The sequence below is a fragment of the Gasterosteus aculeatus genome, chromosome 12 (genome assembly GCF_964276395.1).
Source record: "Gasterosteus aculeatus chromosome 12, fGasAcu3.hap1.1, whole genome shotgun sequence".
Taxonomy (NCBI): Eukaryota; Metazoa; Chordata; class Actinopteri; order Perciformes; family Gasterosteidae; genus Gasterosteus; species Gasterosteus aculeatus.
The window spans coordinates 2905659-2930114 of NC_135700.1; the positions used below are offsets into that span (position 1 = coordinate 2905659).

The following is a 24456-nucleotide window of genomic DNA, read 5'->3' on the forward strand; positions in this document are numbered from 1 at the left end:
GGACACTCGGGTGTGAGACAACCATGTCAGCAGCGCTCATCTTTGTCCACTGGGACTCCAACGAGTCCCATTTGCATAGAGAGACACGTCTGCACGTCGCTTCACTTAACAGCTGTTTCCTTTCACAGTTTAGCAAACGTTTAACCCTTTGAGGAGGACACTAGTTTTCACTAGTAAACAGTAACCTATGAATCAGGCCGCGTGATTCTAACCTACATCATTGTGTCCTTTTTAGCATAAAGTGTAACTGTTTCTCTGTGGGGAAAAAAGCCGCTAAAGTGAAAACATTAAACTTGCATCTTGTTTTTGTCACTTTCATGTTCGAGCCCTCGTTTAAACCAAAACCCCATTCGAACACTTTTCTTTCCCGTTCTTTTAAATCTGTTGTTGTTGTCGCACACTTTATTTGTTCTTCTACAAAAAAAATATGACCCATAACAGATTTCACAGAGATCCGTTATGTTTTAACACTTTTTCATTTTTCTTTCAGTAAACACGGTATAATTGATCAGACTTTCATCAAAAATGTAATTCGGAAAATAAATCTGTGTGGTAATTTAGTTCCAAGAGAGGAGTTTGTTTCCTTCGCTGTTAAATTATAACTCAAGCTCATCTTTAGGGGGGAAAGCAATCAGAAATCTACACAAGCCGAGATAAATGTGCGTGTGTGTGTGTGTGTGTGTGTGTGTGTGTGTGTGAGCAGGTGTACCAGGTGTACGCTCGCCGGTCCCCGGAGGAGGTCCACAGCATCCTGCGGGCCATCGGGGCCGACTATGTGGTGCTGGAGAACAGCATCTGCTACGAGAAGAGGCACAGCCGAGGCTGCCGGCTGAGGGACCTGCTCGACCAGGCCAACGGACACGTGGGTGGCATTTATTCACCCTGTGTAGACGTCAGACAGCACCTGACATGCAGACAGCTTTATTGACGGAACACTGGGAATAAATCTTCCTGTCCTCCTCTTTCTTTTTTTTTTTATTTGTCGTTCTGTCTTTCATTTCCTTTTCCTTGATGTGTTTGTCTGATGCGTGTATGTTTGCCCCAGTGTTTTGTTTCTGTGAATCAGAAAGAAAACCATTTATTTGCCACGGATATTGGACATACAAGGAATCTGTTGTGGCGGGTGGTGCATATAATGCACAATAAAACAAATTACACAGTGCAAGAAATATGAACATATTCAATTTAAAATTTAATTTACAATAGAATATAAAACACAAAAAGAATATCAAATAAAATGTCACATAAGAATAAAGTGCTCAGGCAAATGTAGGCGACCGTCACACGTGGAGTAGAGAGGCCATGTCCATGTCCGAGTGTCCCGACACATAACTGCCCCCCGGGCGCCTTTAAATGTAGAGAACAATTTCCTGTATATGTAGAATAATACAAAAAAATCTCCTCTTCTTCAAACAGATCATACAATACACAATTGTACTGTGAGTCTATGTGAAATTGCTTTCATAATACGGTTACCAGCGAAGTTGTAAATAGTAAGTAAATAGCCTTTCAGCACAAAATAGTTGTAGCCACCAAACGTTGTGTATCGCATTTCAGTAGTCTAGAGAATAATAGTCCCCCGTACGTGCACGTAAACAGCATCTCATTCATTGACTTCGCTCATGACGTCCACCTCGATTGTCCGCTTGAAACTTGAAATGTCAACATACTGTCGCGCAAAATGTAACCTGATGCTTTGAGTGGAACGCTCGGGTCAACGTGAACAGCAACTGTACATTGTCGCTGAATAATGCACCGCCGTGACTCCCTCTCAACCAATCACAACGCTGGATTTCATCTTCTCGTATTATAATCAACAATAAACCAAAGAAGCGAGTCGCACCACACAGTTGAAACGCCCCTGAGGGGGAAATAGAGCCTCAGTGTTTATTTACAACCAACATCTGTATGTCGACATATCGCTGCTGTTTGTGTGTTCCATCAGATCATGGACGGCCCGGGGGAGAATGACCCAGACCTCGTCCCTGCCTCCCATCCTCGATTTTGCGAGGCCATTAAGACGGAGACGGAGGCTTACAGTGCTCTGTTCACCAGGACGTTCCAGAACAAAACCTTCCACGTGTACCGGGTCAAGAAGAAGAGCAAGAAGAGCTCCAAGGAGCCCAGTGGGGCTCAGTAGAGCGGGAGCAGTGGTTCTGAGAGAGAAAACTATCCCTGGGAAACACTGAATCCTCACTGTTCCGCTCTCCCATTATTTTTTTGAACACATGACTCGGTGTTGGAGCGGTCTGCCGACCCGAGCTGGGGGCCGCTCTCCCCTGTGCAGATGAACAACAACAACAACAACAGCAGCTCAGACGTCGGCATCAGTTCAGCACAGCGGCATGAAATGAATCTAATCCGTTCGTATTGTTTTCTCTGCTCGGCTTTCAGATGAAATCAGATGAAAAAACAAAACTTTATCAAATCCATTATTATAGTTATGCTTTTCGCACAGTTGAGCAACACAACATGAATGACTCCAAAGATTGAAATTCCACACGTTGTAATAAAAAAAACTGAAAGCATGAGCTCTGATAAAATTCTTCAGAAGTAGAAACTGAACCGGAGACATCTGGCGATTCCAGGGACCAGTGAGTAGGATTTAGAGGTGTCTGTTGTCACACATGATGTATAACAGGGAAAACCAGCTTTCTGTTTGGTGTGTTTTCATTGGCTTCACAGACACGTCCAGCCGGCGAGGACAAACCACACTCACAGAGCAGCTGAAGGCTCGTCCTTTAAGAGTTTTTTTTAGACATAAAACGTGCCGTTTTATTTTTTAGAATTGATCTTCCTTGTTCTAAAACGGCAAAAAAAATATTTCTTACTCTTAACATTTGCAACAGTTCCAACTTTCTGGGCAGTTGAGTAGTTTAACTACATTAGTGGATCAGTTAGTGGGCAGAGACTTGGGATTGGATGAGAAAACAATTGAGTGCCTCGAGTTCAGCAGCCGGGATTCTTGGGGTACTTTTCAGAGATTTTTTCGTTGTTGCCATGAATCTCACTACAGAAACTTGCAGGTCTGCCAGCAGCCGGCCGCGGGCACAGTCACCGCTGAGCTCCCTCTTTCGGCAATAGATGAAGAGCTTATTTATTGAAATGAAAACCTTTGAGAGGCGTTCAAAGCCCTGAGAGAGGCAGACCGAATGGACCCGCACGTCTTTGTCGATCCATGATGTTAGGTGCTTCGTGCTCCGGTGACTAGTGACGGGCTAACTGGTGAACCGCTGTGACACCAGTCAGTCCCCATAGATTCTTTCTTCTTCTGTACTGTGCCGCATGTTGTTCTGTGTGTTGTACATTAGTTCCTTCAGTAAGGTTTCATTGATGAGGCGAAAAGAAGCTTGCTAAATACCCACTTAGCCTCGAGCGCTACGGTGACTTTCATTTTGTTTGTTTTGTTTTTTAAGAAGTACCACCGACGTTTGGGAGAACTTTATAGGATAGTGATGGAGGAGTTAAATAAACGTGCATGGTGCCAATCATCTAATAAGCTTCTCTAGTTTCCTCCACTGTGGATTATTTGGCTCTTTGCTCCCCTAGAAGGTCAGCCCTGTCCGGATGCTCTACAAAGGGAAGACATACCTCGATTCCATGGATGTTACGCGATCAACCCCCAAAACATCTGGAGTGACAATTTGTAAAGTATTGACGTTCACCCTTGACCTTGGAAAGCGTCGGGTCGCTCTGGATGAGGCTCCTTCCACGAGTCCTGGGGCGACTGCGCGTGCGGCCGAACGTTGTTGTGTCGTGAAATGCCTTTTTGGAGTCGCAAATAAACGTATTCTTTAGGAATTTCTGAACATTTTCCTTTGGCTCGTCCCATTTGTCTTCTCTGTAATGGATGTCATCAATTAGCCCTGAACAGGAAGGATTCAATCCCACCCGCTTTGGCAACGGGGTCCAAGGCGCTTGTTGTAGTTGTGGCTCTGTGGTTTTCATCAGCATCAGCTTTTTCACTCCATCTTCTGTCTCACACACACACACACACACACACACACACACACACAGACTAAACACACATGAATAATGTAAGTGGTGAGGAAATTGCAGCAGGCTAACAACGATGTTGCAATCCCAAATAGTGTGTGTGGGGGGCGGCGGCAACGCCTGCATATCAAAAAGAGTTTTGTTTGTGGAGGAGAAACAGAATGGGTGAGGGGGGGGAGCGGCTCATGTTTACGCAGCAGCAGCGGGGGGGGGGGTATCTAAGCCCACGTTCACAGGCATCTGAACCCACTTTTCTCTGAGGAGAGAAGGCCATTTGAAAGGCTGGAGACGGGGCGGTAATTATGGGACGGCCGGCCACAATTAGTGGATGGGACACACACACACACACACACACACACACACACACAGCATCGCAGTCTACCGATATCTGTACACTTTCCCGTATTGAACCATTCGTACACCAGTTGTTGTCGAGGTTTGGAAAATGTGTTGTTTAACGGCTCATTGTAATTCATGCCGATCGGATCACCACCACTGACCCCCCCCCCTCCCCACCCCGACTCCCGCCTTCGTATCGGATGTTTCATTTAAAGATGTCTGATTGCTTTATTTAAAATAAAAGTGGTTCAATTACGATTGCCTAATAAGGGTGTTCTAATGTAATCTTTTTTCTCACCATTGTTAATTTCCATACATATTGGGATTAGTAATTCATTTGGGTGGCGGAGGGGGTGAAGAAATCCATTAACTTTTGTGCAGGATTCTGCCCGTCGCTTCATTACAACTCGTTTCACAAACCGTTCCGCGCCGCCGAAGCAAATGCGACCACTTGTATTCATGTTTTTACTCGGGGACATTAATACTTTGAATGAAGAGATAGCAAATGAATGGAACAAATTAATTGACCTTAAATCACACCTATTACCGTGTCCTCCAAACAGCCTCATGTGATAATAATGATTTCATTTGAAACCGAGGTGTTTTGAAAATGCCCTTTTTATCTGAAGACCCATTCGGTTACGTGAACTTTCACCCCTTGTGCTCGTGGACTAGAGGATTCGCATGGCGTGCCATCTAAAAACGGGAGGCCTTTACTATGAATGTCTACTTGTTGACAATGGATGTTCTTCCAATGTCAACAAACACCTTTAAGTGTCACTCCGGATGCACAGTGTGTACGGTGTGTATTTGCAGAATATACCAACGCTCTACATGGAAAACTGGGCCTGTTATTTTCCTCTGGATACAGTTTGTGAAAGCTCAACAGGGCCTTCAGTTCTTAATTATTTCACTAAGTGATTTGCTACAGTAAAGTTAAATTCATCTTCTTAAATGTGAGGAAACTCACGTGGTGAAAAGGTGAAAAATGCGACCGTTGTTTTGAAGGGATTATTTAAGCAATAAGGTACGAGAGGCTGTACTTTATCGTACCGTATTGCTTAAATAATGCAATCCCTGTGACTCACTCTCAACCAATCAGAACGCTGGGTTTCATCTACCCGTATTATAACAAATAATAATCGTTACAGTGCATCGACTGTACAACAAAGGTCCGTTTTAGCTGTGATGGGGACATAAAGGCCAGTCACTACAGTGAGAACAGCTGTCCTTTGGGATGGTGCTGATTGATCAAGGGAATGTGTTTGTTTTGAGCTTTAAATTGTTTGTCAGTCATCACCGGGAGGCTGTGAGAAACTGGCACTGCGCTATTTTGGTTTGAGCACCATTTTTCCATTGAGGCATTAAATCGATTCTGCATCTGACTGCCGTGATAAGCTTGTGTTGTGTTGCTAACATCGGCTCGGTGCAGCAAGGAGAATTCATCCCTCAGTTTTCACACAACACGGGATGACCAAATCAAACCAACCAAGTCCTCGCTGTGGTCCGTAGGACGCCTCACTGAACGGGAGCCCACCTTCATCTCGTCCAAGTCACTTGGCTTGATGTCTTCCGCTGATGAATGGGGAGCTATTCTTCACACCCGATTCCCTCTCCAAAGGTCGACTCCTTAGTAGGGACCACTGAAACCTCATCCTCTAAATCTAAGAACGTGGTTCTCAGCAGGAGACTGATGCAGTAGGTGGAGAGATTATATCTCCACACTGGCCTGGACACGCCGTGGGAGCCCCCCACTCACAGCTGCTACATGTGGCCCGGGAGAGGGAAGTTTGGGGTCCCCTGCTGGAGCTGTTGCGACCGGACCCCATGAGAGATGAGATTACCGCGGCAGAAGGTTCTGACGTTTGTGTGGGCGCCAACTCCCTGCTTGTAAGTAAAAGAGCACAACTACTTTAAAGCTTTTAGATGCACAGGGAAGTTCTCCAACAAGACAAACTAAACAAGTGTGAAGCAACATCTTTGATTTGATCTGTGAAGGCATTGTGTAGAATGGTACCATTCAAACCACGTAGGAGTCAGGGGTGTAATGATTTGAATTGAGCATATCTGGTGTTTGTCGACACCAGTTTATACAAAAGCCATAACCAGATATGATTTCTGAGCAAGTATGTTACATTGAGCTGCAAAGGGACGGAAAGTTTTCATGGGAAGTTAAGCTCGGGAATTTAGCAAATCTTGAGAATTTTGACCTCATCAAAGGATGAGTTGACCGAAGCAGCAGCAGTTTCTGCTCCTCCGACAGCACCGTGAATGAGCTCCTCAAGTGGGTCAGCTGCTCTGAAGCCGTGGACATCAGACACGTCCCTGTCGTTCACAGGTCATACGAGTGTTAAAGAAGCTCATGATAATGAACAAAGCCACTGAAACGACACGTTGTGTCCTCACGGTGTGAACAGGCTGGTAATGAGAAGGTGGGACGTCTCGGTGATAATTCTCTTTTGTCGTCATCCAATCAGGCCGAATATCTGCTAGTGTGTGACAGATAAAAGCACTTGTGTTAACGTGCAAAACAAATTACAGTTTAAGTCAAAATCACACATCAATCATACACTTTTATAGAATGAATTGCTTAATGTTCATGTTCATGCACAGGATTTGGACTCACCTTAAGACTCTTCCATAGCTGCAACGGATTGTCCAGACAGTGAAAAGCATCAGTCGTTTAAGTTTAATGACGTAAAAAGTGGATAATGTCCTTCATTTCCATTCATTTGGCTGGTAATTCATGAATCAATTTAACACATTTTTTAGTATGGACTACTATTTTTAGTTAACACTATGCACAATTATATGACAATCATCAAATAATTAAAAACAGCAGTTCAAGTGTATATGAAAAGAAACCCCCATGTTCCAACTGTGTTCCTTTCTGAAACAGTGGTGGATTCATTCAACCAATCAGCCATTAATCCATCGAATAAATAAGGGACAATAAAATATGCATGTGCCTTTTTCAAGGTCTTTGTCCATTAGGTCTTGGGCATTGGTTCACACTTCATTAATACTTTACTTTAATGCTTCATTAATACTTTACTAAGCGTCCGTGTGGCCATGTAATATGGTCTGTAATCATTGCAGTAATAGTAGCCAATAGGTTACAGACCACGCAGGTTAATGACCCACTGCAGGTAGAACAACGGCCGTGAGTCCTCCTAGAAGTAGATAACCCTGCGCAGCGTGAGCACCGTGTGCAGCAAGCAGGTGGAGTAAATTGAGGCTATGACAGAAGTGCGCACATCACCTGCTGGGACAGAACTGCCCCGTAAATAATCAAGGCGATGCTGCTGCGGAACGTGTTACGCAGCAGTTTAATTACCGTACCAGACGTATTCAGGAGAGAACAGATCACAGAATCCCGTGTGACGACTCTGCAGCAGGTCCAATGTCCCACTGCGAGGGAAACCAGCAGCGACCACTGCCCCCCCCCCTCCCCCAGTGAGCCGTGCATCACTCGCACCGCCAGGAACCAAAGGATACACTTTCAGTCTTTCACAGGTGCTTTATTCTGCAAATCCAATGTTTTATTACTTGCTGTGCTGAAGTCGTCCCCAACAACTTTGGATCAATGTTTTCTGTTTTATCTCTCTTTTAAATAACGATATGAAAAAAACGTTCATGTGGGCCCTTGGGGCCCCAATCACAAGTACCCACTTCTACCCAGCACATTTTAAATGCCTCTAATCGTTCCACATTAAATTCTTTAAATCACACACTATAATTACACCACTTTGTTTTCTTCAGTCCGTAATTGTACTATAAAATGTTTACTTAAATACCAGTCATGTTTCTTTTCTTCAAAAGACATTTTGATAACAGAAGATGTTTGGGAGGAAATAAGAGACATTTTGCCGTGCTGGTTCCTTGCAGAAGTTTCAGATGTTCCATGGATGATACGGACGTGGGCTGAATTACCTTCTTTAACTGCTTCCCTCTGATAGGACGATACATGAAGACGGAGGCACATTTGTGATTTTGGAAGATCAACAACAACATTAATTTGTCTACAACGTTGACCTAGTTGATCAAAGTGCTCCAATTGCTACTTTTATATTTCTCTGGAACGCTGCAGTCTACTAACTCACCTTAAATTGACTCCCCTCAGTCACGTTTGCAACACGGCCTCCTTTTTGGTAGCTTCGCAATTCAGCGTGCAACATTTTGGCGTCTTTTAGGAACTTCATAGAATCGTAAAATGAAACCTTGCGTGATTTGTTATCCATGCAGGGCTGGTTGTTCTCGTTGGCTGAAGCCAGTGGAGGAAATCAAGGAGGTATTCCAGTGGGAATTAAATATAATGACCATCAGATCCTACCGAGACAGTACAATTGAAGTATATTGAACTAGTGCTGAATTTTAACTTGCACATTGGCTTAAGTGTCTTTACAATAGAAATGGTACATTGTGATTGGCTGAAATTGTAGGCTGCTCTTGAGTGCACTCAGACAAACCACAGACTAAACGTGTAAACGTACAGCATGATGGCGCCCGGCTGCAGAAGGTAAACGAGGACACGTGTCAGAGATCTGTCTACATCGGTGATGGTTTAATGTTCTATCTGGTGCTTCAGTGCCTTTCAGCTTTTGCTCAGACATTTCTTTGCTAACGATCCACAGAACACATAGTACACAGCTTGTATGTTTATTCTACATTTAGTCTTCTCCTGGCAAACATTTGTGAGCAACACGTAGAGAACTTGATTTGCATTGAAATGTTCTCCATCATCAGTGTAATTTAAAAGCCACATCATTTCAACGCCTTTTAATTATTCAGATGCACTCACGATGCAGCACGGTGACTGGTGCAAACAAATTCATTTATTGGAAAATCAAATCAAAGCAAATACAAAACACTCACATAACTGTCCAAAGCTCATCACCTTCATGATGATAAAAAAGATATGTTCCGTTACATATATATATATATATATATCAATTTTTTTCTCAGTAGCTGCACATTTGTAAATCTCTGTGGTGCTTTTCTTGACAAAAAAAAGCAATCATTGATATTAATCTATCTTTGTATTTACAAACAATGTAAAACATCAACTGTGTCTGCACCCAGAACACAACATTTAAGAAGCTGTTTTATGGTACAAATGAATGTTGTTGGGAAGCGACGCACTGCAGGGACGAGTGAAGCATGAAGAGCTTCACACTCACTTCAAGCGTCCCCCACAGCTTTTTAAAAACAGGCCTGTGTTCCTTTCAGACCCCGTCCCCGGCGTACTGCACCTGACCGCAGAGGCTCTTATCTTTAAAAGCTCTAAGAAAATAGTGTGTTTCTGGAAAGCTGCAATCTGGGAATCGACTCCTCTGTCGGCTATTTTTTTTTCCAAAAGTACCACGCAATCCTTTGGTTGTTTCCCCGCAGCGTGACAGCGAGCGATCAGCTCCTATTAGGATTAGTGGCCTGACATGTTTTCATGCTCTCGTCCCCTTTAGCTGCTATCTGGCCTCAGCCGGCGCCGAGCGGGATGAAGAGCGCGCTACTTCCTGCCTGAAGAAGTCAGGTCGGCTTTTTGAGGTTTGACTTATTATCTCTGCCACTTTGCTTTGTGAAAAAACTGTTTCTGTGGGAAAACTTTGCCCCCCCCCCCACCACCCCGTCCCCCCGTATCTCTACAGCTCCCGTCGGAGCCACTGAGCTCCGCGTCACATCACTCAGCTGGAGACGGTGGAGATCCCCTCTGCCTGCCTCCTCCTTTGCCTCCACCCTTTAATCATCTATCTCGTCTACGGTAAAGACTGGCGCCCCCCCCCCCCCCCCCCACTCCCTCCTCCACCGCTTTATTATTGCTCTTCACCTTCTTGTTTTTTCATTGGTTCCCTAAGAGAAGGACGTCGTTTTGTTCTTTTGTCGAGTTGAGACTGCTGACGATGTACAGCTTGGATAATAACTTGTTATTTGACTGCGGTTTTCGGTCCGATATCCTACAAAGAGTGTGAAGCGATTCAGCGATGAGGGACGATGGATAAATGTGAATTGCGTACGGCACCGGTACCACAGCTCGGACGAATATACATGAACACCAACGTCCCTCACTGCTCATGGAGCAGTGACCTCGGAGAGCCGCTGCACATGTTTGCATTCAACCTGCCGACACAAAGCGTTTCCTCTTTTCTCCTCCCGCCGTCCGCTCCCATTTCTTTGTACCAAAGCCGTTACATGTACAAGCCGTTTTTTTTGGTGCGCTCGACGAACAAGAATAAGAAATCACGTGAAGACGAGGGCGCAGCAGCAGGTAGAAAAAAGATGATGTCTTACGAGCATTGGAACATCCAACCAATACAGAGTTACTGATTACTGAATACTGAAACCAGTGAAGAACACGTTACCAAAAGAAAAGCATTATCTCACCCTGCAACCCAGGTCACAGAACCCCCCCCCCCCATAAAACATCGACAGAAGCTGTGTACAGCGAGAACACAACGTATCCACTATTTAGAGAAGATACAAACTCCTCATCATGTGGGCTCCTCTTCATCACGTGGCTACGCAGGGCTGCTTTCATTTACATTGATTCACTCCGGCAGCAAGTTGCCGAAAGACGTTAGAGAACGAAGAAGGAAAGAAATAAGTTGACCAAAGCATTTCGATTGACTCGTCCAGGCAGAGCAGTGACACCAGAGGATCATCTGGGGTTTCAGTGGCTGTGACAGGAGCAGATTGGTTCTGACCTTGAAGCTAAGCTCCGTCGTGGCGAGCAGCCCGGCTGGGGAGGGACGTTCCCGAGCCGCACCTGACTGGCAGGTTTGATAACGTCTGCTCCTGCAGGGGGGGGGGGGGGGCGCCGAGCGACGGGACACTTTCATCTGTCTGTCGGGCCGCCGCGTTGACTGGCGGCGCTCATCAGCCGGTGAGCAGCTTCCGTGTCGGCGACGGGTGGGGAGCGATCTCTCTGTCACTCAGTCTCCCGCCGTTGTCCCGCCCACGCCGTTGCTAAGCGCCTGGTAATTGATAGTTTTTTTTGGGGGGGGGGGGGGGGGGGGGGTAGGGGCGGCCCGTCGCCAGGGTCCTGTCAGTCGGGTGTCCCGAGCTCAGAGGTCGCTGGCCTCCGCCCGCTCGTACAGCGCCCGCAGCTTCTCAAAGCGGGGCCCCCACTCCCCGAGTGTCTCCTCCCTCCTCCCCTCCTCCACGCCTCCCCCTCCCCTGTCCCCGTCCAGCCCCGCCGAGCTGAAGGAGCTGAGGGAGCCGGCGGGCGAGCCCCCTCCCTCGGTGGAGAACACCTGCAGGGAGTCGAAGGGCCCCGTGTCCGGGTGCTGGTCGGCGTCGCGGATGATCTCGCACAGGTAGCGCGCCAGGTCCTGGCTGGAGAAGGACAGCGAGCGCCGCGCCAGCTGGGTGGAGCGTGCCTGGCCCTGGGCCGGCAGCCGGGTGGGGGGCACGTCCCTGCGCAGGCTGCCGTTGGTGCCGGTGGTGGCAGTGGAGGTGGTGGAGGCTGCCGAGGGGGGCAGGGTAGTGGAGCTGGACGTCCGGCTGAGGGGGTCCAGCGGCTGGGCGGCAGACGGGGCCGGCGGCGCCTGGTGGAGGAGGTGGTGGTGGTGGAGGGGCGGGGGAGGGTGGTGGAGGGCTCTGGAGCGGCAGTACTGGACCGACTGGGCCGGGCTCGGCTGGAGGGATTTCTGCAGCTCCGCCATGTCGTAGGCATTCTGGACGCACACAGGAGGAGAGCAGGACGGGTCCGAGGTGGAAGAAGGAGCCAGAGCGAAAGAGGGAGCGTTTTGGGGGAGAAAGGGGGGAGAGAGAGAAAGAGCAGAAAATGGGGGGAAAAACAGAAAAAGAATCAGCTCTCCCCGTTTGATTTAGTGTGAGTGTTCACAGGCGCAGAGATGACGGCCGTCTGTCTTTCTATCCGTGCCTCATATGTAGGTGCAGGGGGGGTTCGGCGCCCACCTTTACTTTGCAGGTACCTTAACAGCCAATCGCTTCAGTGAACAGTAAGCACGGCAGCAGAGAAAAGAGGAGGAGGAGGAGGAGCAGGAGAAAGGGCGCACACGGAGGAGGTGTGGGTCGCTTTGTAAAACTGATTATGAGACGGGGGAAGTGCTGATGTAAGTCCTCTCCAGAGCGTTCAAACAAGACTCTCGAGAATAAACTGCAGCGTCTGCTCTGCTTTAAGGGATCAGGACTGGCGTGTGAGTGTGTGTTTCTGTTTGTGTGTCTGCGTCAGGTGTGTTTGGCTGAAGGTGGTTTACATGATGTGTTTCGGGGGACTGACGAGGTGCGACAACAATCTGTGTGTAGACTCACACACCGAGTCATTGCTGTACTGCGTGTGTGCAGCATCGCTTTGTATCATACGATGCAGCTCTGAAGGACTGGAGATTCGCGTGTGCGTCATTCTAAATGCACATGCAAGAGCACGCACACACACACACGCCTGACCTTAACTTTAACAAGTAAAAGCCCAACGCGGGCGCCGTGGAACACACAGTCCGTGGAATGCACCTCGTAATTAGCTGCGGCTCTCACAGGACTGAGGGTTGTGTGAGGACCAGGTTTCATTGTTGGAAACCTGGTTTGTGTCGCTCAATGTGGCCAAGTCACGGCCCTTTGTCGTCCCCAGGGCATTAAACAGACACGCTATGACACGCGTCCGACACCCCAGCACACGTATGAGGCCTGTCAGGCTAACGAGTCGCCTCTGAGTCATGAGGAGACTCCCGGAGGAAACGCTCCTCGTGACAACCTGCTACGAAGACCCACACGTAGGGAACGGGTGGAGACAAGGTGGAGACAAGTCAAACAAACCTTCCCGCCTTCCAACAAGGTCACAGGGTTTTTCAACAGTAACAGATTTTCAGTTGTTTCATCTTTTATTTTGTATTTAAGTCGCAGGTCAGCAGTCCCAGCTGGTTCTGGCTGAATACATAGAAACTCTCATAAACACACTTCTGGTGGTTTCCAAAAAGCCATTCTTGTCCATCTCTGGTAAAGTCAAAACAATGTGTTGTGTGATGATCTGAATTGCTGCATGTCAAGAACACCATCATCATGATTTGTGCGCGTGTGTGCGTGTACCTGGTCCTCCTCGCCGCCGCCCTCCTCGTCATAGTTGAGGACGTTCTCTCGGATGTCCTCCCAGCCGTCGTGGTGGGCTGAGACGTGGTAAACGCCCTCCTTCAGCCCTTTGTAGCTCCTCCAGCGGGTGTAGGAGAAGATGCCCAGCAGCAGCACTGGAGTTGAGACAGACAGTTGTGCAGGAATCAGCGTTTTTACGTCAGCGATAATGTCCCCTCAGCCAGTGGACGTGTGGCTCCAGAGAGACGAGCTGTTTGACGGGAGTTCGCCTTGAGCGCCACTCGGCAGAACTGTGAGCCCAAGTGTGAAGAACCGATATGACGACATGTCAGAGCTGCTATTTGACGAGATACAGTCACGGATTTCAAGGAGTTGTCCCTTTACTCAGGTGGTCTGTTAGTCCTCAACACACACTTATCAAGCAACGCGCTCCCTTCCTCTTTGTACCCGCTGGTGGAAGACGGATGTGCCAGATTACCACAGTGTCTGTGCATCCCCGGGGGGGGGGGGGGCGGCTCCACCTCAGCAGGCGCCTTCACGACTCGAATGGCTGCAGCGAACAAACTGTGCCGACTCAGACATGGAACACTGGCATCTTATTTTTTGGCAGCTGAAAATTTTTCATCTCATAGGTTACAATCTGCAACTTCATAATCCACGACATATTATGTAACAGCAATATTATAGTCAGATAACAATGTAAACTCATGCAAAAGACACAAATGTACATTGAGACAAGACCACTGACCAAGGACAGCACCAAAAGAATGAAAAGAGTTCAATTCACGATTCAATCCGCTTATTTAAGTGAATAAAAAGTGCATCTCATGTGTTTCAAAATGCTATAATTCCATATGCTCATCCATTGCTCAAACTTTATATTAAGTTTATTTCAATATTTCTTTTGTTTTTAGACCACGTTTCTCTTAAACAAACATGGATTTTAAATGCCTAATCATTGTTGATCAGCTACTAAATATGCAAAATACATAACTCATAGGAACTCAACACGACTTGGCATTCATCAGACTGCAGCAGATTGCTTTACTAACTCTACCGTAGGATGATAACGATGCCCTGGCCAATGGAAGCACAGACGATCACTGTCCTGGGGTTTTAAAAGAGCGACTTACGCTCCTGTGACTGACAGCGTTAGATTCATGTCCCTTGAATAAATAAGATAGCTGGGGCGTTCATTCGTAATTCTGAATCCGATTAGCTCAGACTCCTTTGAGGTGATTTAACGAGTCACGTGCTGCGGACAAACCGTCCAACCAATCAGCTTGTCTTCCCCCCCTGCAGCGTTGCTTTGACCGATTAAGATGAATCCCAGAGCCTGGTCTCATTCCTCTAGTTAACCCTCAACAATGAACTAATCCTACATAAACTACTATCACCTAGCTGGTATCTGTCCGCCCGTCATGCACTGTATCTCTTTAAATTCCTTCTATTTCAAAGGGCAGTCTTTTTTCTGTTTCATAGTGAATTGCACACAGCTGATTAGACAATAATGTTGTGGCATAAGATGCACGTCTATATAATACCGTGGGCCACGTGGATGTGCAGAAAACCAGCACACTTCCAAGGGGACTCCATTAAGACTTTCTCTGTCTCACCTGGGCCAGAAATCTCGAGAAGAAAATCAAGGATGTGACGTGGATACAGGCAGTGAAGTCACATGCAGCCTCTGTGAGAGCTGTAGTCCTGTTGGTGTAAGGTGGAGGAGTTTATGTCTTCATGTGTTTACACTTTACTCCCGTCTGCAATGTGTGTGTGTGTGTGTGTGTGTGTGTGTGTGAGAGGACTAGGCTAGCATGAGCTCCATGGGCAATTGAGCAAGGAAGCTGGAGGTCAGGGCGTACAAGATGAATCTGCTCCGTTCAAAGGCCCTCTCTGGAGGGCAAACGGAGAAATGGAGAATGGGATTGGCATTGTGTGTGTGTGTGTGTGTGTGAGGCTGAAAAGAGAGATTATGTGTTTATTTGTTTACACTGCCTGCAGGGTACAGATCACTCCTTCTTTTTGTCCAACTTTATCACTCTCTCTGCTAAACTCCTAAAAATACTGGCCATCCCTTCGCCTTATGGCCTTAAAGAAATTCATCTCAAAGTTAAATAAATATATGTTAAATCAACGGTAATCAAGCCGTCAGTCCACTGATGAAAGCCTCTTGAATTTACGGTGCAAGAACAGTGGCAAGACGGCCGGTAAAAATCACAAGCGATGACACGGTTTGGATGTCCACACCTGGGGGACGAGAAACCTCAAAAAACACCTGCAACTACCGCTTATCGATTGAGGTGCCGCCAAAGTGAACAAAAGGTGATCTTCATAATTTATGCTTTAGTTAAACCTTTTTGCTTCTAACAGCAACCAGGCACCAGAAGTCAAACCCTTAAATGAGCAGAATTTTACATTCAGAGCATTCAAATAGTAGTAAAACACTATTTGCTATGTGAGGATATAGTTGAATAACGTCCAGCCGAGTTCTCCCTCTGTGTGTTTTGTTCTCCTTGCTTTAATGACATGGCTCCCTACCTAGCGTGAGTGCTTTTAGTGCATATTAATGCTGTGAGCGCGCCCCACTGGGCAGCATTGACGGTGCTTGCGCAGCGTGCACTGTTAGCACTGTTAGCACTGTTAGCACTGTTAGCTGTAAGCCGCCCTCACGTGGGAGAACTGTTTCTTCGGCGTGTTCTGACAATAAGAAACTCAATGCTCCCAATCTCCTGTCTCGCACCTTCAAGATCATCATAGGTGCTTTCATTGGTGCTTTGGGCAATCCGCACCACATTAAATATAACAAGATTTCCCCAACAATTCAGCTTGCCATATCGTCGCCTCGGTCCTTAGAAGCACTGGGACTATTTGAAGTGCCAAAATACCCAACGATCTTTGCAAGCACTTTTGACTGGTATGGAAAATATGTCATTACTGAAAAGGCAGATTTTAGTTGTATGTCCTGCACAGGGCTCTCAAGACGTCACACATCCCTTTATTTAAGGCGGCCGGCACAACATGGCGGCCTGGGGCCCTTTGATGCGCAGGGAAATCCATTGTACCTCAGTTGAAATGGCGCTGCTTATGAATGAGTGTGCACGTAATGGGATTTCCAGTCAGACGATCAATATCCGAGCTGCCCTGCAATGAGATCAGTGTCTATGAGTACATCAACACAGGTCAATAATACTGTATGGATCCTACCCTCATCAAACTATAATCATGTTTACTGTCTCTGTGCGCTCACTTTATCCACAGTCCTCTTCTCACTGCTCCTTTTTTATTTCGTGCCAGTGTACCAATTTGTTGCTGCTAAAAACCCTTTCTGCTTTGATGAGGTTGTTCATTGGTTCCTAGCTTCAAATGACTACATCTAATGATGGAGGGGAACAATGACAACTCACTGATTACTAAAGTTGGATGTTGAGTTTATATTCAGTCTTACCGCGGACTATTTTCAGCCCTAAAATGAGGTTAAAACGTCCCCTAAGTGCTTATCATTCATGTCATGTTTATCTCACAGGGCAGTGAAATTCACCTTTTGCTCTCTCCACGATGAATTGTTAAGTCACTCTCCTCCTCCTGTAAATGTGGTCTCAATAGTTCCACACATATATCTACTTGTTTCTATGCTACGCTAATTGACGATGATGATATTTTGGTAACAACGAATGGAAGTTATAATGTGCTATGGTTCATTAAAATGTCAAGCGTACAGATAAGTATCAGCGCTTTTAGCCTCCAGCAGCTCATGATTTGGGCTTTACGGCCCATAACTTTACTGTTGATGTAAAAAAGCACCTCTGATAAACCTGCTAAGAAAACATAGCTAGCAACTAGCAAGTGAAGAAAGAAGAGCTAAATCAGCCAAAGTGGCAGATTTGATGCTCAGAAGCTGGTGGGGACCAAAATCAGAGCTTACAGGACAGTGAATACTGTTTTAATTGGCTGGGTGGAAACAACCCCAAATACATGCTAATTCTTCATTAGCTGGACGTATTAATGACCCTTTTCTACAGCATTGGGTTAAAGTCAATGAAGACGTGTTTATTCCACTTCTTCAATGAGGTTTTTCGGCTGATGGACAAAGGTTTCACAACAAGGATCTTCAGTAACAAGATACCCAGCTAAGATCTCAAAGTTTCCATTGTAATATACGATTACCGACACCCAATCAAACTGTGACGAGCAAGCTCATCTTTCTTTCATTGCAATGATTAACCTCCCACAGAGATTACTATTTTAAACATGACTGTACTGTGCAAGAATAATCCAATAACGCTTTGAGGAACAGTCAGTTCTCCTTAAATATAATAAATCACTACAAAAACCGCACTTAACAGCCAAGCAAACATATCAAAGCTATTTGAAGGTTTTATCAGGAGGATTTGAATAATACGGGATGTTTGTGTGAGCTGAGATCTTCTTTAAAACAAATCACAGACTATAATCACCGAATGTGAATGCACACGTGCACTTCGTCACCTTCCTTCCACAGAGAGAAGCAGACTTCCCTTTCAAGCTAATTATCTTTGACTTAGATTGCGGATCATTATGTGCTCACGTCTTCTTAAGCAGTACATCCAGCTCTGCGTGGCTTCAGAAGGTATTAATGTGCTTTCAGCTGGAGGGGTTTTTGTATTTTGCAGCTTATGAAGAAGGATCTGGGAGGAGACTCAAGAGGGGCTGTCTATGCTGAGTTTAGTCAATAGTGAGTTTGTGTTTCCTGTGTTTCACCGCCGTTTGGAGCGCTTACACAAAGATCGACTTTACTCTAATCATTTAAGTGAAATAAGTTTTGCTCTAGGCATTTTAAGCTGATTGTTTTTGTCTCAATGCTGCTGTTTGAGGCCGATCTCCAGTGAAAAAAAATTCAGTACACTCAATAAACATTGTGAAACTTCAGACAAGCTATGATCCCGCGCACATCAACCTTTTGTTGCTTTTTACCCTGTTATTGAATATGCAAGACATGCTGACATTTACTTTGTGAGTATCATGATCCCAATAAATTCTTCCAACATGGGTCTGTCCAAGGTCACCTCTGTGACAGACAGTTACTCCATACGCCATTAGAAATAAAGGGTGTGAAAGGAAATACTCTAATTCCAAGTAGTTCTACCACATTTCAAAAGTTTATTGAAAAGTTGTATTTGTGGACTGTCATGGGTCCTAAAGCATTCTAATCCTTATGAAACTGTGGTTTCATTTGAAATGGTTTGTTGCCTAAACTTAACTTTCTTTTAAAAGGACACTGTAACAAAGGTTTATTGATCGTCACTGAAAGATGCAAAACTGAAGCTACAGGGGTGCATAGAGCATCCTAGTATAGTGAGATTGGATGGGGAATCAGCTTTGATTGAGCGAAGGCGCTGGCTTGCTGAAGCTTTATGAAGTACGTGCATGTTAGACCTCATTAACTCGGTAGACATCATTACATTAATTAAGAGTCAATATAACGTCTTTAACAACTGGATGGCTTCAAACGTGAAAAGGGAGACTTAGGTTGTTGGTGCTAAAGCCCATAGAACTTCAAATACCTGACTAAAGTAAAAGAATAAACCTAGTGCAAGTAACAAAGTATGGGGAAGGCGTGACCCCAGCAGTTAAACAATATAACATTGCTTCTTGTCAAGGCTGAAGATTTCCCAATGTGCATTCAGTATTTATTCATCTCACGAAGTACGAGCACGTGGAACACCCGCCACCTCGCTGCTTTGTTCACTGCTCATCTGAAATAAAGACCTTTTGTGGATCCAAACCCAAAAGTCACAGCTGCAAGAAAAAGTCAGAAGGAAACTTTTTATTTCAAATTTCAAAGTCTCCTGGATTAAACAATTTAAGGTAGATAGAACGGAGCACTTGTTCGATTTCCCTCAACTCTCAACAATGCACAAAGATAACCTTGGAAACATCTTCACCTTGAAGGACTTTGATGGAAGGAATCGATGGCAGCAATCACTGCACCGCTCAGTTCATCCGGAAGAGTCGATTGAACGGATATATTCAGTCTCTGATATCCTTCTCTAATCTCTCACTAATCACTAGTCCGCATGGCTGCTTCAGTCCCCGCAGAACCACCATTGGGTTTTTACAGACCCAGAGGTTCAGACATATTTTCGTTAGTCTTGACATTAGTAACTGAACTACAGGGTAACTATAGCTATGGGAAGCTATGGTTTGCTCTCGTCATCTTGTTTCTCAATGCCTGGTCTGTCTGCAGCATCCTTTAGGCTGACATTGCAAAGATGACTAATTGGCCAATTAACCCAAATGTAGCGTGTTGGCATGAGTTCCATGTTCGCTTTAACCGAACTGTCTGATTATCCACCATCGAGTGGCACGCTCCACATCCAATTCCCCCGCTCTTCTGTTTCAGTGTTTAGTGTTTGTTTACATGAGGATTTTCAGCAAACAACGCTTAATGCCAGACGCTTTAGTTGCCTCGTATGTCCACTTGTAGGGGATTTATAAAACAAAATGTATAAAGTATGAAGGTTAAAATATGTAGAACTACTAGTTTGGTCGATTTTAAACAAAAGGCTAAATGCTACTTTCAACGTTAGCATGTGGACAATGAGATGCTAATTACGTTACCTGACCATGATCAAAGGAGCAAAGGTTTTGAAAAAACTAAACCAACCTTTTTTTTTAGGGTTTTCTGCTTTTCCAATCTGGTTACAAAGTGCAAGATAGGAATATTTTGTATACAGTGTCAATAAATGCAGAAACAGAAAAGGTCCTTTGAACGTAAAAAAACGCCATTTCATTATCCATCATTTTGAAATAAGATATTCCCCCCCCTCTAAAATGTTTCTATAACATATATAACAGTGTTTATGTTAAAGAATCTGCTTTTTTATTTTTCGTTACATTATCTTCCCAGATCAGTTCAAAACAAAGAGTTTAAAGCGCACTAACCCTACCGTTAAGTAAAGCCAACAATACGCAAAGTTTGGGCCTCACTATCTCTTACTTTAAGCGGTTCTACATCTTGTTATAAAATAGATGCAACATATGAGTGTTTTCTTCAAAGAAAAGTAGCAGGAAAGATTTCAGTCAATCACGCAAGTATTTCAATGTCAAAGCAATAGTTTATGCATTGAATTAAAACATGGCGCGAATAAGTTGAGAGAAATTGCAATAGAAACCCAAAGTAAGGAGCCGCACGGAGATGAATTCCCATTGTTGAGTGCCAAATCAATATTTAAGCTACGTGATCAATTCAGAAGGCAGGTTACTATTCATCAATATATGCTGTACACAACAAATTGGACTTTGACTAAGAGCCGTGCTAACATTTAACTTTACAAAAGCCCTGAGGACAGTCACTGGGTCAGCACAGCAATCCCCCCCAGGTCCATCAATGGAGGAACGACTGAACAGCTCCGAGACTTTCACTGGATCGCACTGTACACACCAGGGGCATCAACTCAACTAGATCAATAAGAAATGTCCCTGCGTCTAATGCCTTCTGCTATAATATGTCTTAAAATCCTGGGGAAAAAATGGCAAAGCAAGAGAAAAGACGTTACAAAACATTTCTCCTGAATGTTCCCTCTAACTGTTTTCAGCCAAATGAGTAGATCTTCACATCAACAACAACAAAAAGACTGAAAACATCATAATGATGGAGTGTAGAGAACCAGTTCAGTTGTTTGCCAACATGGAAGCGGATGGGGAAATGTATTTCAGTATCCTTGGATACCAATGGTGTTCGGGGAGGTTTTTTCTTAGGATGCTAATTGATTGTTTCCAGCCAAGAAATTCCTGAGCTTTCTTAACAACAATGACAATGATGAAATTAGCTGGTGATATTGACCTTGTTTGCTACGTCAGTGTTTCAACAATTTGGTCTGCAGGTTTTTCATCTTTCATCAACCGAAGCATTGGCAAGATAAAAAGACAAAAGATCACCAAATATATATTTTTAATCTGTTGGTAACATGCATGTCAAAGTTGTTGAGTCATTTCATTTAATACAAAACCTGTCTATGTCATGGTGGTGTGACAGTAATCACCAGTCACATGGCTGCATTAAGGTAATTGTGCTGCATACAACTTTACTATATTTATCCTGGATGTTCAAAGTGATCAAAGACTGGATAATAAGATCAGTGGATTTCTTCCTTCGCCTTCACCCTGAATAAAACATTCTCTTCAGCACTGCGTCCAGAATGTTGCCGCCCTCTTTTTCATTTCAAGACCACACCTGTAATAAAAAGTAGGTCTCTGCTTGCTACTTAAATTTCAGACACTTTCTAGAACGAGGGTAGAATGCTCTACTGATTGAAATCACTGCCAAAATCCCCCGGAGCATTGATCTCCATTCCTGCAGGTTTGGGTAAACAGCACCTTGTGCGCCTACAACTCAAGTGATTAACATTGAAAACACAAGCGAGCCTGCGCAGGATCAAGGCCGGGTGTTGCATTTAATGCCAGGTTTGAAGAGAGATATCGTGGAATGGTTAGAAGAGGAGGGGGAGAAAGGATCTGCCTGGTCCCAGCGGGCGGAGGCCCTCTGAATCACCAACATGACAGGCAGACATGGCCAGCAGCATTGTGACATTGACAGCATCCTTCACAGCGCTCTGTGCCTCCTGCTGCGTGCCCTGCTGTTTTCTTCTGGTCTGCGCTCTGTCCTGTTTCACTCTGCAGCTTTCTGATCTCATACTGCTCTGTTGTATTGTCCTCAATTAAACTGCGCTGACAACTCCCTCTAAACTGTAAACCTGCACATGAAGCCCTTTTGAATAGAAACAAAGAGCTAAAGGTATCAGCATGTGAATATTCAACAGGCGAAAAAAACATGGAGAAAACATTTTGCAGACACTTGTTGCTGTTTGAGTCCAGTCACAGTCGGGCCCGAGGAAATCGCACAGTACCACTGCAAAGGTTTAGTATTTAGTCGGCATTCCTTACCTGCAATTCCTCCTGAGACTTTCTGACCTATTAGAAAACTATGCTCCGTTCATTCTTGGCTGTAAACTATGTACTACAGTTTATTTTCAAAGGAACATGCAGATAGGAGTCACTCTTGAGAGGGCTTCCAAACAAACCCAGAGCTAGGGCTGTTATTTTATATATTGAGTGTTCAAAAGTCTTGAAAAAGGGTTAAAAGTCTGCATTTCACCCACCAAGCCCAATAAAAAGACTATTAATGATGCATCGTGGTGCAGATGGGTTCAGCATCAGCAGCTTTGTTTTGATCTCTTTACCTCCTAAGTTGATGGTTCGGACACTGCGGCCTCTACTTTTGTGTATCAAGCCGCGATGCCAGAACACAGCCGAGTGCCCCCCGCCAAGTGCATCAGGAGCATGCCGAAGGCACATTTATCCTATATAATCCCGGGATGCGCCTGAGGTGCACTAGGGCATGGAGTGGAAGACTACTTATACACAGTGGGAGGTGTTTTTAATACAATCCGGACTCTTTCTTGACCTGTATGAAGCTCTTTTGATGTGCAGAATATAATATTCATCATCAACATAACAACTTCAAAAGCACATAAGCACTATTTTATCTGACAAAAGTCCCTCCAGTCTGCAGATAATATGACCCGGGTGTCTTCAGATGACTGTGAAAGTAGTCATCAGTGTAAAGGAAAAAGCTCTAGCATAGCAGTACTAAGAAGGAACTATGGCAATGGACTTGGTTTGGAGTGGTGGCTTCATCATTTAAAGGCGCATTGAGGCCATTGTGTCTGGAGGGCGGCACTCTGAACTTTAGAAACAAACGTCCTCATGGGTGAAGGAGTGATGACCCCCGCTGTGGTAAACGTCGCATGAAGCCTACTCATGAAACGCAATAGAACAGTCAATAAACTGCTGTTGCTGCTGCACCATGTTGGGGGGGGTCGACCTAATCAATAGGCCCAAATACAAGAACTAGCAGGAAACCAGCATGGATGATGATATTCAGCGTCTTTGCTGTGGACTCAAACGCTCCAAAGCACTAAACCGCACGGTTTGCCTTTGCTCGCCGTTTACTCAAAAACAACGTGCGCACAAAAGATGTAGCTGCAGTGAGAATGTGTAAATGAAGACGCGGAGCTGAAAGGACAAGCATATAGTGATGACTACTGCTGTAGGTCCTTGTTAGTCTGAGTGTGATGTCATTGTCCCGAGAGTCTTGCTCTGCCCATTTCCCTTTACAACAAGCCTCCAGGGGTAAAGTAAGGCGCTAATCATCAAAGAAATCACTAGTATATCATTAAAAAAACATCTGGTACACTATCTGTGTGTGTGTGTGTGTAGCAGTGAAAGAGATGGAGACCGCCAACCTTTTTTTTGGTCTGGATTTGAACACACAAGCCAAGAGATTTCAAGCAGATGTGTGTGTCACCTCGCAGGCTGACCTGAGCTGCGGTCCAGGATACAGAGTTGCTTATTACAGCTAGAGCAATTCCAAGAAACAGCCAGTGTCCGAACTCACCGGCATCCCGTCAGGAGCAGCTGCCTGCTGGGTGTATGTGTGTGGGAAGCCCAACGGAGAGACTAAAGCTTCCGGGAAAACAACGGCGGCTCTTTGAGAGGTTAGTGCGGATAATGCAGAAGCAGTAGAGAATTTTTCCGCAAATAAAGACGGTGAAGGCTTTTCTCGATGGAAAATATATCTTATCTTCTGAATGGCCTCGTGATAGCTCGACTGACGGGTGGTTTAAGATCCCAGCAAGATAATGTTGTACTTGTGAACATAATATATAATATTCCTCCACAAATAATAACCTATAACTTTAATACTTTCAAAATGCTTCAGCCTAACTTAAATGCTTGCCGCACATGTAACCTTATATGGAATGTCAGCATCTCCTGGTTGGTCCTGATTGGGCCTTAAGCCCAGTTTATGCTTCTGCGTTTTCAGAGCGCCGCAGACGCAAGCCCCCCTTGCGTGTCCCTTGCGTCGCTTTTCACACCTCCTTGCGTCCGTGCGTGTGTTGAGACATTTTTCCTCCCGCAGCGCACCAGGCTGCGATTGGTTTGCTAACTACGTCCTTTACGGAGTCTCACATTTCCGCTTTCATCCCGATGCCGCCATTATTAAAACGAAGAATGTTTACGAGAGAACGGAGCAGATTG

At 45.2% G+C, this 24456-nt stretch overlaps 2 protein-coding genes across 3 annotated transcripts in view; one reads left to right on the forward strand and one right to left on the reverse strand.

Annotated features, from left to right (window-relative positions):
- Positions 1–3816, forward strand: part of dpy19l3 (dpy-19 like C-mannosyltransferase 3) — a 39422-nt gene extending 35606 nt beyond the window's left edge. For both annotated transcript variants that reach the window (XM_078085231.1, XM_040164143.2), the window contains 2 exons: positions 704–862; positions 1946–3816. In XM_078085231.1, the coding sequence (XP_077941357.1) occupies positions 704–862; positions 1946–2140 (354 nt within the window). In that variant the 3' untranslated portion in view covers positions 2141–3816. The remainder of the gene's footprint in view (positions 1–703; positions 863–1945) is intronic.
- Positions 3817–9151: 5335 nt separating this feature from the next.
- LOC120807643 (neural-cadherin) overlaps positions 9152–24456 on the reverse strand; it is a 285961-nt gene continuing 270656 nt past the window's right edge. Inside the window, exons 36-37 of the mRNA XM_040159884.2 lie at positions 13378–13532; positions 9152–12005 (exon numbers count right to left, since the gene is read on the reverse strand). Coding sequence (XP_040015818.2) covers positions 11394–12005; positions 13378–13532 — 767 coding nt within the window. The 3' untranslated portion in view covers positions 9152–11393. The remainder of the gene's footprint in view (positions 12006–13377; positions 13533–24456) is intronic.